The sequence below is a fragment of the Pempheris klunzingeri genome, chromosome 15 (genome assembly GCF_042242105.1).
Source record: "Pempheris klunzingeri isolate RE-2024b chromosome 15, fPemKlu1.hap1, whole genome shotgun sequence".
NCBI lineage: Eukaryota > Metazoa > Chordata > Actinopteri > Acropomatiformes > Pempheridae > Pempheris > Pempheris klunzingeri.
The window spans coordinates 4470437-4483353 of NC_092026.1; the positions used below are offsets into that span (position 1 = coordinate 4470437).

At 43.7% G+C, this 12917-nt stretch overlaps 2 protein-coding genes across 3 annotated transcripts; one reads left to right on the forward strand and one right to left on the reverse strand.

The window, feature by feature from the left end:
• Positions 1-256: 256 nt before the first annotated feature.
• Positions 257-5367, forward strand: cmpk (cytidylate kinase). The gene is made up of 6 exons (XM_070844853.1): positions 257-473; positions 1667-1813; positions 2345-2497; positions 2598-2674; positions 2999-3095; positions 4540-5367. Exons 1-6 carry the CDS (start codon positions 330-332, stop codon positions 4579-4581), a joined length of 660 nt encoding a protein of 219 aa, XP_070700954.1. The 5' UTR covers positions 257-329; the 3' UTR covers positions 4582-5367.
• A 1508-nt stretch (positions 5368-6875) lies between these two features.
• On the reverse strand, positions 6876-12144 carry bcl6ab (BCL6A transcription repressor b). 2 transcript variants are annotated; one of them, XM_070845479.1, is made up of 9 exons: positions 12107-12144; positions 10153-10324; positions 9690-9911; positions 8710-9582; positions 8494-8621; positions 8221-8388; positions 8007-8137; positions 7782-7919; positions 6876-7553 (listed from the first exon to the last, which is right to left on the reverse strand). In XM_070845479.1, exons 1-9 carry the CDS (start codon positions 12135-12137, stop codon positions 7410-7412), a joined length of 2007 nt encoding a protein of 668 aa, XP_070701580.1. In that variant the 5' UTR covers positions 12138-12144; the 3' UTR covers positions 6876-7409. The 2 variants fall into 2 exon arrangements, with proteins under 2 accessions (XP_070701580.1, XP_070701581.1); XM_070845480.1 differs by lacking the exon at positions 12107-12144 and adding an exon at positions 10565-10743.
• Positions 12145-12917: the final 773 nt, after the last annotated feature.

Consider the following 12917-nt stretch of genomic DNA (forward strand, 5'->3'; position numbering starts at 1 on the left):
GGAGCTGGTGAGCATCGCGGACCGGAGAGCATCCTTTCCCCCGCCGCGGGTCGCCTTGTTCGGTTTGGAGGTGCTGATGCTGGAGAGGCAGGGGAGGGGCGTCACCCGACCTCTGCATTGAAAAAAATAACAAGTGCATGAGGGCGTGGCTACAGGCCTGCGTCACTCCTACGCGGGACGCCATTGGTCGCTGGAGTCAACAGCGGAAGTGGTGTCGTTTACCTCATCGACTTCCCACCGACGGTAGTGACACGCATTCACCGGTCAGCTCGGCTTATTATCCCGCTCCCACCCCGCCGGCTCACGTCCGTAGCTGCTGGTCCTGGTTTATGATCGGCCGTCTGTTCGCTAAGGTGTCTCAGAGGGTGCCGAGCTTCTTGTACCGGGTGTCGCTGATGATGAAGCCGCAGGTTGTGTTCGTGCTGGGCGGGCCTGGCGCCGGCAAAGGGACCCAGTGCTCCAAAATCGTGGAGGTACGAGAGATGGCGAGAGAAAGGACAATGAAAGCTACCGACTCTCATGGTTAGGATTGAGCATGTCGTGATGAAGATGGTGGTACATTTCAGGATGGTTGTGCCTTTTAAATAGCACCGTTTTTATAAGTTACTGCTTGAAATACATTGACTTCCGGTTGTCCTCTAAAATGAACCTGTGTGTTAGCCAGCTAGCTAGCTAGCTAACACACAGGGTCTACAGTTTGTGTCCTGATATGCTAGACCACAGGAAATACAAGACATTATTTAAATGTTGTTTTATTCCTCAGACACTCAGTGTACAGTGTATTTCAGCCCTGAATGAATAGTCTGCCTGTTAGCTCCACACAGCCAGCAGGAGATGGCCTGTTGACATTTGCTCCATGTTGTAACATTATCATTGAGTTATCAGCTGTTTAAGTTATGTAATGGTCAGTGTGAGTCTGCTGTGCACTTGGCCGCTCCACCCACAGGCACATGTCTATGACTCCCCCATCTGCTTTGAACAAACAGGGAGGAGATGGTGACGTAGACATTTATTGACTGAGGGAAAGTTTACCTGGATCACCCCACACAGGTGGGCCGGGCGACGAGCCCTACTTCAGGATATGCAGTTCCCTTAAATGTATAATTCATTTCTTCACTATCTCACGCATCATCCTGAAGATGCTGCATGGGTTTGACAGAAAGTTCTTGTTAATAAGCTGCACAGAAACTTTGAAAAGCCAGAACTCTTGTTGATGTTGCTGCTTTGATGTTTGATGCCTGAAAGTCAAACTCATGAAAAGCTCATGAAGCCGCAGCTCTACTGGGGGCCAGCGTGGATCCTTTGATGTCCGTGTGTTGTGAATGAGAGAGAGAGCTTCCATAAGAGAGGCTGCTTCTGCTCACGGACGCTGATGGGTGTCGGCTGCCACGCTTTAAGTATGGTGGTCAGACCTGAATGGCAGCTATGCATAGAGGCTCCTTTCATGCAGCATACAAGGGCCGACTTCTTTCTGCCCCGTGAGTGAGACAAATTTAAACGCCGTCCCCTCAGATGCAGAGTTTTAGTGATAATAGTGATTAAAACGACCGACTGTTACTTTCTTCTCACCATATATTGGCTCTTTGAAGTGTTTTTCTTTGAGACACAGTTTTTATAACACGAGATCCACTTATCATAGTAAGAAAGTAACGTTTGTGTCTCCCAGAACTACAACTACACCCATCTGTCAGCTGGGGACCTGCTGAGGGAAGAGCGGGCGAGAGAGGGGTCGGAGTTCGGACAGCTCATTGCCAGCTACATCAAGGAGGGCAAAATTGTCCCCGTGGAGATCACCATTAACTTACTCAGGAAGGTACGCACCCAGTGTAGTAAATCAGGTTTGTGTTTGCCGAGCAAGAGGCGAATCCTGATCAGCCTGCCGGGGTCAGACACTTTATTTAAGACTTTTTTTGCAGCTTAACTTTTGTTAAGGTATGCAGGACGATCCTTGAATAGAAAAAACATTTTCGAGTATTTAGTGCTTCTACTCTAAGCATTTAGATTAAAAATGTTTTTGGACTGTTATTTATTCATGATGTCAGACATCATGAATAATTTGAAGACTTATTTATCAGTTGTAGCTGTTGGTAACTTGTGATTGGCTGTTTTTTGCATGAAACACTTAACAATAAATAAAAATGATTCTGACAATAATTAAAGAAAAGAATCAACAGTTGCTGCTTTATTTTTTATTGACAAAATGTTTTTTTTTTTTTAATGTGTGTGTCATTATCTGTTTTGACTGGTCTGTCTGGAACTGGGTTCTGATTTGCCTTTTGAATGAAAAGCTATTTCAGTCATTAGGAGTTAAATATTTCCTGGTTTGTTGCTTCTGTGCCTTTAGGCAATGGAGGAGACCATGCACACAGATGAGAAGAAGTTTCGTTTCCTCATAGACGGTTTCCCTCGTAACCAGGACAACCTCCAGGGGTGGAACACCGTCATGGATGGCAAAGCAGATGTCAAATTTGTGCTTTTCTTTGACTGCAGCAATGAGGCACGTCATGGAAGCTAGAAACCCGAAACGCACAGAGGACTGAGCTGATATCCTTGGAGCTATAGTTACACCGAGCATGTCGTTTCTCTTTCGTCCACAGGTTTGTATCAACAGATGTCTAGACCGAGGGAAGAGCAGTGGACGCACAGATGACAACAGAGAAAGCTTGGAGAAAAGGTTCGGCCCTGCAACACAGACAAAACATGTGACCTCAGACGTTTAGCAGAATTGATCCTCAGATTTTAGGATGCGTTTTGTTTTTTAAGGAGTGCAGTTCCCGCAAGTACACACGGCTGCTTTGAGCCAATCATTGATTTAATGTACTGATTTCCTTCTGACTGTACCACAGAACAACAAGCATATCTGATCAGTATGGATTTGTCCGACCCACTTAGCTGACTGTTGGATACCTGCATGTGTGTTTTTGACCTAATTTGTGTCTCCTTTGAGTCCCCTGTGTCCTCTGACCCCAATAACCAGGCATATTTTTCTCTGACGCAGAATCCAAACGTACCTGCAGTCCACACGGCCAATCATTGAACTGTATGAGAAACTTGGCAAGGTGCGCACCATAGACGCCTCTCGTGACGTGGATGAGGTGAGTAAACGGGGGCGGAGCTTGAGAGGAGCCGTGATATGCAGCTGACATTTACCACAGCTGGCGTGAGGAGCTGTCAGTCTGAGCAAACAAGTCCCTCATGAGACAGGATGTGGGTTTACCCACACGTAACTGTTTTTCGTTTTAATTCAGCTTCTTGTGGCAATTAGAAGTGCAGTTCCACTGTGGCTTGAACACTGTGGGGGGAGAGATGTTGGTGAGGATGGACCGAATAATAAAAGGCTTAAAAGCAGATAGTTTGTCAGCAGCAATTGCCAGATTGTGTCCAATCAGTTTGCCAGCAGACTTTGTTAAAGTCTCTAGACAAAAAACTAGAAGAGGAAACAGAGGACTGTCACTGTCTGTGTGTCTGTCCTTCTCGACAGCCGTTGATCTGATCGACTGTGCAGTGCGGTGTCAAGTGCAAGCTCTTTAGATCTTAGGGATATATTTATTAGTTCATTACTACTGCTAGAAGTGCACACTGTGCAGTGTAATGAGAGGGGACCCCTATTAACAGTTACACGCAATTGAAAGCAGGCAAATTTCTGAAGCATATTCTGACAATCAAATCAAATCAAATCAAATCAGTGGCACTCCGGGTGCAAGAAGCAGTCCTAGAGAAAACTGAAAGCAGCAACCTGCCCACTCTGAACCGGCACGTTTTGAACACACACAGCAGTCATTGATAATATTGTAGATATCCTCCAGTCCGTCAGAGGGGAAGAAGGGGAAACTTGCCCTGCTGGATGTTGAAGTGGAAAAAGCCTCGAAATGTTGTTCGTCTGATGGCCACTTGATGCTTTGAACAGACTCCAAAAGGAAAACTTATCCTTGTCATTTCTGCTTCACCAAACTGACAGAAAGATTTGGCAGTAATCAAAGTATCATAAGCGTCACTTCAGAAATGAAGGTGATGTCAGAGACTCTAAGTCTAGTATGTGACGCAGCCTCAAGCAGGCACAAGCAACAGCTGGTGGACAGTTTAATAGTTTTGTCATCACTCCTTTCACTTATAACATCGTCTTGAAGTTCCCCTCCACTCATAATTGTGTTTGGCTTCTTGTTACATTGAATGAATCAAATGATAAAAGTAACGTTCACTGGTCCTGTGCTGTATCACTGAAAAGACACTCTATTTGTGTGTTTGACTGTAAGTCGAATAAAACAATATACAGATGACCTGAGCTCTGGGACAATGTGAAAAAAGTCACTGATAGTGGAAATAAAATAAATCCTACTTCAGATAATATCCTTCAGACTGGATCTCCATTAAAACCTGTCTGATTTATCTACTGGTGTTTTCACCCTGTTGGATTCTGTTGTAACGCTGCTCGCAGCAGTATCGCCTCATCGCCTAGATGAAGCCGATGAGTAAATATGAGTAAATGCAGTATTTGTTTTTGTGTCCTGACAAGTCAAAGTGCACTTTTCTGTCTTTCAGGTCTATGCTGATGTGAAAACCGTCCTCGACAAAGAGGGTTGAGCTTCCACAGCTGCCAACAGCATCCAGTTACCTTTTAGTTTTAGTTTTATCAACTGCAAGTACACTATAATAAGTTTATATGTCCATTCATATGACTTTTTACTTTTTGTTAAAAAATTTTTTGTCTGTTTTCCATCTCTTTTGTAAATGCTGCACTGTTTGTTTGTGAGTGTGTGTGTGTGACCAATATGTATTCATGTGAGTGAGGAGTAGACATGCCTAGCAGTTACTTGTGATCAACTAGTTAATGTTAAGAAGAGCTCACAGCTCATCTGCACTGTCTTTCATCATAGTTTGAGGCCTTTGCAAAGGAACAAAATGGATCATTAGCTCAGAGAGGCACTTTTCTCTCAATCAAAGACAGTTCTAGTACAGGTAATCTCTATGAAAATGTTACTCATATCACTCCTGTCCTCAGCATCATGTCATTGGAAGCAGCATTAATGCTTCAGACCAAACAGTTGGTGACAACAGACTGCGATCGGTTTAAGACTTGACAAAACAGCCAAAGGCCTCCAAATAAAATGCATACATCATCTGTCTCACGTGTGGTGGACAGCACGACAGGGGCGTGACCAGTCGCTTTTGTGCCATGTAGAGCTATCGGGTATATGTGTCTATGATAGACGGTCCATTCTTCGATGAGTATTTAACTCCAGAGCACCTCGATCACAGCTGTGACAGTTGTAGACAAAACATGAAGATAGAAATGAACATTTTGTTAAACATGTACTGTATCAGCCTGAAGGAGGGGGTATAAAACTGAAAAGTAAATTTGAAAATGATTTTTTTTCCCTTTGTTTTGCTCAGTTAATCTAGAATATTTCCTATTTGTGCTTCTTTTTGTAGTTCTCTGTCTCTGTAGTCCATCGCTATGAAGGATTTTGATCAAAATATACATTTCCACACAACATTTCTAAAAATTCACCAAATCTCATACCATATGTAGCTGTAACCCGGATCAGCCAGCAGGGGGCGCTGGACACCAGCACAACTTCAGCAGGTTATGTTGGATCATGCAGAGAAGGAAAAATGATTAACTATCAATAAATTACTAAATAAATGCTGAAATAAATAAAATAAAAACAGACTAAATCATAAATGTTAAGTGTTAAAATAGATACAGAAATAATTTAATAGATAGAAATTAATGGGAAATGGGAAAATAAATGTCTCATTTCCACAAATCTACATTTATTTTTGTATTTCTACATGGGCATTTTTTATTTGAGTATTAATATTTGTATTTTAAGTAAAACACAATTCTGTTTTTCAGCATACACATTAAATACATACACATAAAATTGTATGTATTCCAATATGTATTTCTATAGATATTTCACTGCTAATATATGTATTTATTTATTTATTTATCATCTGTGCTCATCCTATATCAATTATTTAGTTTAAAGTGTGGGAGAATAAATAATGGACTATAAAAGTGAACACCAGGGAGAGCCAGAGAGAAGGTTTTGCATGTATTGTTCACATGTACCTACCAAACTTCTATGAAATACAGTTAAAAGTTCACTTTTAACTCAAAATAATGAACACAAGTGCTACATGGTGTACGTTTTATTTTCATATACATATATATATGTGTATATATATATATATATATACATATATTTACTCTGCAGCTACAAAGACATTTGCTTAACATATTACTAATATTCCTGAGCATTTTTCAGCTTGAGGCCTGGTGTATCTGCATTTTAAGAGCTACACACAACAGGCAGTCAGCTTCCAAAACAACGGTACCTGACATGCACACATATGACAACAGGGCAATGTACCAAATGTGAAATGCATCACAAAAGCAGTTTATAACTACCAGGGCTTTCATATTGTCAAACGTACAACACATTAGTAGTCTGGGAAGGTAGCCAATAGAAAAGTGTGAATGTAAGGCACTATGAATATACTGGTTCGTACGAGTGCACTATAATACATACGGTTAGATGAAATACGATTAAACTTTGATGACCCCGCTGGGGGAAAATGGATCATTGCAGCACCAAAATGTAATACAGCAAAGAAAAGTTTGAATATAAATAAGAATATAGCAAATGCTGGCCACGAGGTCTAAAAAAACCCATTTCAACATGTCAAGAGCATTTTAAGTAGAAATATTTGACTGAAAAGTATGAAAATAACTGAATTACAGCATGATGAGTATGTGCAAAACACCACAAGGAGCCTAGAAATGGTTGAAAAAAAGAAAAATATATATATGTACAAAGCAATTTTTAAATGAATGATAAACTGTACATATTACAATATGTACCACAAACTATGAAATGGCAAAAGAACAAGCCCTTGTTTTATTGACAGTCAGTGAAGCTCACTGCACATAAGAAAAACAAAACGTAACGTAAATATATTCATACTCTGCCAGCAGATGGCCATCTGAAAATATATATTATCTTATTTACAAAAACAAGCTAATGAAAAATAAATGCATAAACTGTGACCGCGTTACTGGGAAAATTCATACCAGTACCTAAAGCAAAAGTGTAACAGTGATTCTCAATCCAAATGAGAGAGATGACTGTCCTTCAATGCTGACATTCTGTTAAGTGATTTAGATAAAATAGAGAAAAACCCGCTCAGATTCACATTCAACATGTACATTCTGTTGTTAGACATTCACAACGAAACCATAAACTTCTACAATCTTTGAAATACCAAAGAGCTTACATAGCGTAATGTGCATCATATACAAATGCATAACGAGCAATGTATATATACATACATTTATATATATATATCTTTTTGTAAAAAATAAAAATCTTTTGACAACAATGGCGGCCGATGCACAGCAGGACTCAGCAGGAGCTCACCAGGCCTGTGACGAGGCTGCTGGGAGTCCTGTGATACTGAGCCTTGGTGTTAGTGACTGCACCGTGCTTCTGTCGGAGGTGAAGCCTCAGCTGACTCTTGTGTCTGAAGTGGAGGTCACATTTTTCACACTGGGGAGAGAAAGAAAAAAAAAAAAAAAAAGACCAAAATCAGAATCACTTTATGAATAGACAGGCTCATCCTCCAACCCCCACTGCTATGGTTCATAGCTCTCCAGGATTATCGCTCAGGACTTACAACTATTGATAGGCACATGGATCATGGGGGAGAAGGGATTACTCTCTTTTTAGTCGGCCGTGGATAAGGATGAGGGAGGGGGGGGTGACTAGGGAGCTTACATGATAAGGCTTCTCTCCGGTATGAATGCGCATGTGGCTCTTGAGCGTCTGAAGGTGGCGGAAGTGTGTCCCGCAGATCTCACAAGGGTACGGCTTCTCTCCTGTGTGAATCAACACATGGGCGCGAAGATGGGCCACCTGGAGGAAAATGGCGGCGTGTGTCAGAGCGAGTGCACTTCACATGAGCGGGCTGACAACAAAGATGTGGCGGTTTTTGACACTCACCTGGACAAATCTGGAGCCGCACGTCTCACACTTGTATGGCTTTTCTCCAGAGTGGATGCGGGTGTGGGTCTTAAGGTTGGCTGGTCGGTTGAACTGAGCCCCACAGATGTTACAGTGGTAGGGCTTCGCACCTGAGAGTTAACACCAGCAATGAATGAGACAATCACATCCACGATGTCGACTTGATGGTACAACCAGGAATGATTAACCCTACCGGTGTGAACGGTCTTGTGGCTGGCCAGGTTGCCCTTGTAGCGGAAGGCAGCTTGGCAGCAGTCGCACTTGTATGGCTTGTCGCTGTGGACCTGGACCATGTGGTCTTTCAGGGAGTCTTCCTCTATGAACTTGGAGTCGCATCCATTGCAGAAGTAGGTGTTGTTTTCTGTAGACAGAAGCAATACGATCAATGCAAACTGAAAACACCTCTGTGATTTGGTTTAAAATAATCTAGCCAAATCCTAATATAATGTCAATATAGTCCACTTACCACAGCTGGTGGAGGAATACTCTGAGTGTAGTTTGGTGCTGTCATCTCTGCCGTACGAGTCAGGAGACAGGTGACCCATCTCCATGCACCGAGGGCTGTCGCAGCCACAGGAGGAGCATCTGCGCTGGCTGCACACAGAAAGACGACCACTTTGTTTATTCAAAGTTCTTCTCTTTAAATTCAAATCAAGTCCTAATGTTCGGTTCTCGTTCTTACCTGATGCTGCTACAGGTGCTGCTGCTGCAGCTGTCGACACCCTGAGACATAAGGATGTCTTCTCTAGGCTCGCCGCCTCCGTCTTCTGCCTCGTTGTGTCCAGCTGTCGCACCACTGCTGCAGGAGCTCAATGTAGGAGACATGGGCGTGGCTTCAGCGCTGACTCCCTGAGCCTCCTTTTCGCTTTCATCGGGGGTTTGGTTCATGAAAATCAACTTGTACTTCTTCCAGTTGCGGGCCTTGGCGTCTTTGGGGCACTCCGAGGGCTGTTTGAGGCTCATCGTGGCATTTCTGCTGCTGTTGGATTCAGTGGGCGAGTTGGGCTGGCAGTCAGATCTGAGGGGGCTCTGAGGGCTACAAATTACACCTTTGATTAAACCGGGTGACAATCTCAGGCAGCCGGTTTGTGGATGCTGAACGCTGTCCTCCTCCATGGGAGTGGCGGGCCTCTGAAGGCTCCTGTGGGCTCCCGCCGATCGGATGATGGTGGTGGGGAAACTGGGGTGTGATGGCACAGTTTGGGAGACGACGGTAGTGGACTCATTGTGAGCCATGTTGGCGCTGGGTACCTGCGAGCATCGTTTCTGGGACAAAGCCCCTCCTCGGGGAAGGTCGTTAACCTTATGGGAACCTTCCAGCTTCCCAGCAGAGACGTGGAGGTCACCATAGACGTGGTAGGAGCCAGAGGTGTTGATCCCCCTGAAAACACTGGGGATGTAGCCCTTGACCTCCTGGAGCAGGGATGAGGTTGATGTGTGGTTGTTTGTAACGTCTGACTCTTTTTCACAAGCAGGCCTCAAAGCAGGGATCTCTTCAGCCAGGCGTAACGAGCTGATCTGAACCTCTTCAGTCTGCATATTCAGGAACTGATGTCTGCAGAAGCATATCCAACAACAAACTATTAACTCCAATTCAGATCCTCTCCACTTTTACTAACACGTCAGAATGTGTGTTGTCACATTTTGCTATTTTTCCTTTACCTTGACTTGATGAACCTGTGGCAGGTGTCGGCCACATGTTCCATCTGGAGGTAGATGGCTGTGTTCATGGTGGCCAGGACCAGACTGTCATTAAGGTTCAGACAGGATGTGTACATAAAGTCCAGCAGGATGGAGAAACCCTTGGGGTCCACTTTGGGGTCTAAGCTGATGGCACTAAGGTTTGCGTTCTCAGGGTCCATGAACACAGAATAAAAGAAGCCACTGTAAGAGAGAAGGGGACACGGTGTTGAACATGTGCACAGATGAGTCATTAACTACTGAAAATTCATTTATTTGGGATGGATAATGAATTTAGATGGTGTGGTGGTGTCTGGGCAGTGATTCACTGAACTAAAACATATTAAATGTGGTCCCAGAAATAGCAGTTGTTCATTAGACACAGCGGATAAAGTAAAATAAAAAAGTCCACAGGTGCTGTGTCAGATCTCATGTTGGCGCGTACCTGCAGGCCACCAAGATGGCCTTATGAGCATGGAAATGCTGTCCGTCCACCTGTATGGTGACGTCAGTCAGGATGTTCCTGCTGCGGAGGCGGTTGAAGTTGAGCAGGACGTCGCCTGCATGGCGTGTGAATTGAATGCAGCCATCTGCAGTCATGGCCATGCTGTCAAAATCTGAGGAAAAAAGCAGAAATAATAAATGGTTCGTTCATTATTGGTGACCTTAGTGATTCAGTGCTGAATAAAGGCACACATACGGTGGGTTTGGTAAGAAAAGTAACAATATTGTGGGAATACTGGCACACGTCATTATTTACTAAACTACTGATAAATAACTAGTAACAGTAGTAACACATTCACAATGCAGACACATTTACAATCTTTTATAAGTTTTATATTGAAGTTGGACTTTACCTTTGCTACATTCTGGTGCACAGAAAATCATCTTAAAAATCAAAATCACACTCAAAATGAACTAAATAAGAAATGTGATAGAGTATAGATGATAAATGATGCATGGAGGAGCTCTCTTTATATCCCATCCTCAGACTGTGAGCTAACACAAGCCACCTGCCCTCAGGGGCAGCAGTGAAAACAAGTGTCCTGACTGGGTTTTATCAAGAGGCGGCGTCATTGCAGAGAGAAAAGTAAAAGGTGGGTTCACCAAACATTTCGGTTTGTGTCTCACATCTTAGTGGGCCTGAGTGAAGCTGTTATTACATGACCGATATTTTCACATCTTTTTTGTTGTTGTTTTAATAGAAAACAGTGCGTTTTCTCACCAGCTCAACATAGTCATACCCCAAAACCACATTCAACACAAACTTGGCCAACAGACAATAACACATGCAGACACAGTCGTGCATTGCTGGGCTCTCTGGTTAAAAAAGCTGCCATCATTTGGTATAATTCCCCCCCTTGTGTCTGCTGCAGCTCTGCAGCGTGCAGCAGAGCAGACTGGGAGCTGGCAGCCTGCAGCCTGTAGGTTGTAAACGTGTTTGACGTTGAGCACATTCCGTCCTGGCTGCTCAGATTAGGTTGCCAGTTCACAGAGAGGTTTCCTGTTTCCCCCCCGATATAAGTAGAACTCGTCTTATTTAACCCCGGAACATTTACTCCCGTCCCGCTAAACCCAAATCTCTCGAAGTTCTCTCCAAAATCTCAAACATAAACAGCATATTTTCGTAGGATGTGATTTCAAGGAGTGGTTTGCTGCGTAACTTCGCCTGTGAGAGCCAGTGAGGAGCAGGCCAGCACAAGTCCGATCAAGCTTAAGACACACTCCTGAGCTTAATAGTGCTTTTAAAGTGTTCAAACTAGCAGGGAGAGGTGCTCGGCGCTGCGGCGGAGACATTTGGTGAAGTGAAAAGCTTGTTTGTCGACTAGAGAGACGCGCAGAGAGAAAATAAGACGCGGCTGAAGCAGACCGACCGACGGATCCTGTTGCGCCACTTCTGCGCGTCTGAGAGGTGGCGAGCAACTAAAGTAGCTTCACGGTGCATCAAACACGAGCAGAGCGGAGCAGAAAGGCTGCACGAGAGCGGTGACTACACACACACACACACACACACACACACACTCGGCTTCACGTTGACGGCGCGAAAGCTGCAGGTTGTTTTCAGTCTAACAGCATCTGCTCGAGCCTACTTTAAAAGCAAGAGAGGTAAAAAATAAAAAAATTTTAATTAATAATAATAAATAAATAAAATAAATTAAATAAGCACAACTGTCTAAAAGTCGCACTTCCGTCTAAAACACAGTCAAACTCAGAGCAGCTGTCAAAATCAACCCCACGAGAGTTCAAATCTGTTCGTTCACTTCAAAACTACACAGAGACAGAGAACATCCAGGAGGAGAGTCCAGCCCTGGAGCAGCCGGGGCGAAGCCGCATGAGCGTCTGCCACTTCGCCACACTTCTGACCCAATGCTGAGAAAATAGGAAGGAAAAAAAGTCACCTTGTAAAAGTTTCCTCGAAACTCTGAGCATCACCACTTCTGAGAATCCAGTTCTAAGAAACACAGCAGCTCAATTCTCGGAATTTCAACACAGGACCGTACCACTCTGTGCGGGGCGGGGGAGCTGCCCACCGCCGCCGGCGTCATTTCAGCTCTTTGCCGTCTGTGTTGCTCCGTAAAACAGGTGGCCACCAAGCGAGGAAGTTCAAGTTAACACATTCACAAGCGTGGCGTGGAATATATCTGAGGCTTTAGTTGGTAATCACTTTGTTTCACGGTGACTTGATCTCCCCGCGTAGTGGATGGGTCCAAGTGCAAGGTCAGCTGACCGAGTTATAAATACTGTGGGGAATATGAGCATGTTGTCGCTGTAAACCTGCCTGAGGTGCCACGACGAGTGGAGAGGAGTCAGTCATCTTATCCTCTAATAAGCTGAGGCATAATACCAACACTTTTAGCTTCTTTTTATTCTCCCCCCCTTCAACATTTCCCCGCTACACGTCTGTAGTGTGTAGGATTTCACACAGTTGCTCTCTCTCTCTCTCAACAACTGCATTTTGGCAGCCAATTAAAGTTGCAATGCTAATTAAATTGTACAGTTTGTGCTTTGGCCTCTCATCTGTTAAAACTGTTTCTAAAGAACACTTTAAAGTAATACTTTTCTGCCAATACACTTGGCAATATATCCACATCAATAAATCATTTCTAAGTAAATCTAATGTAGGTTTACAGCAAAATGTTTGATTGGCCTTGAGGGAAATTCAGCAGTATAATTTATTGATCTCACATCTGAGAATGTGTGTGTGTGTGT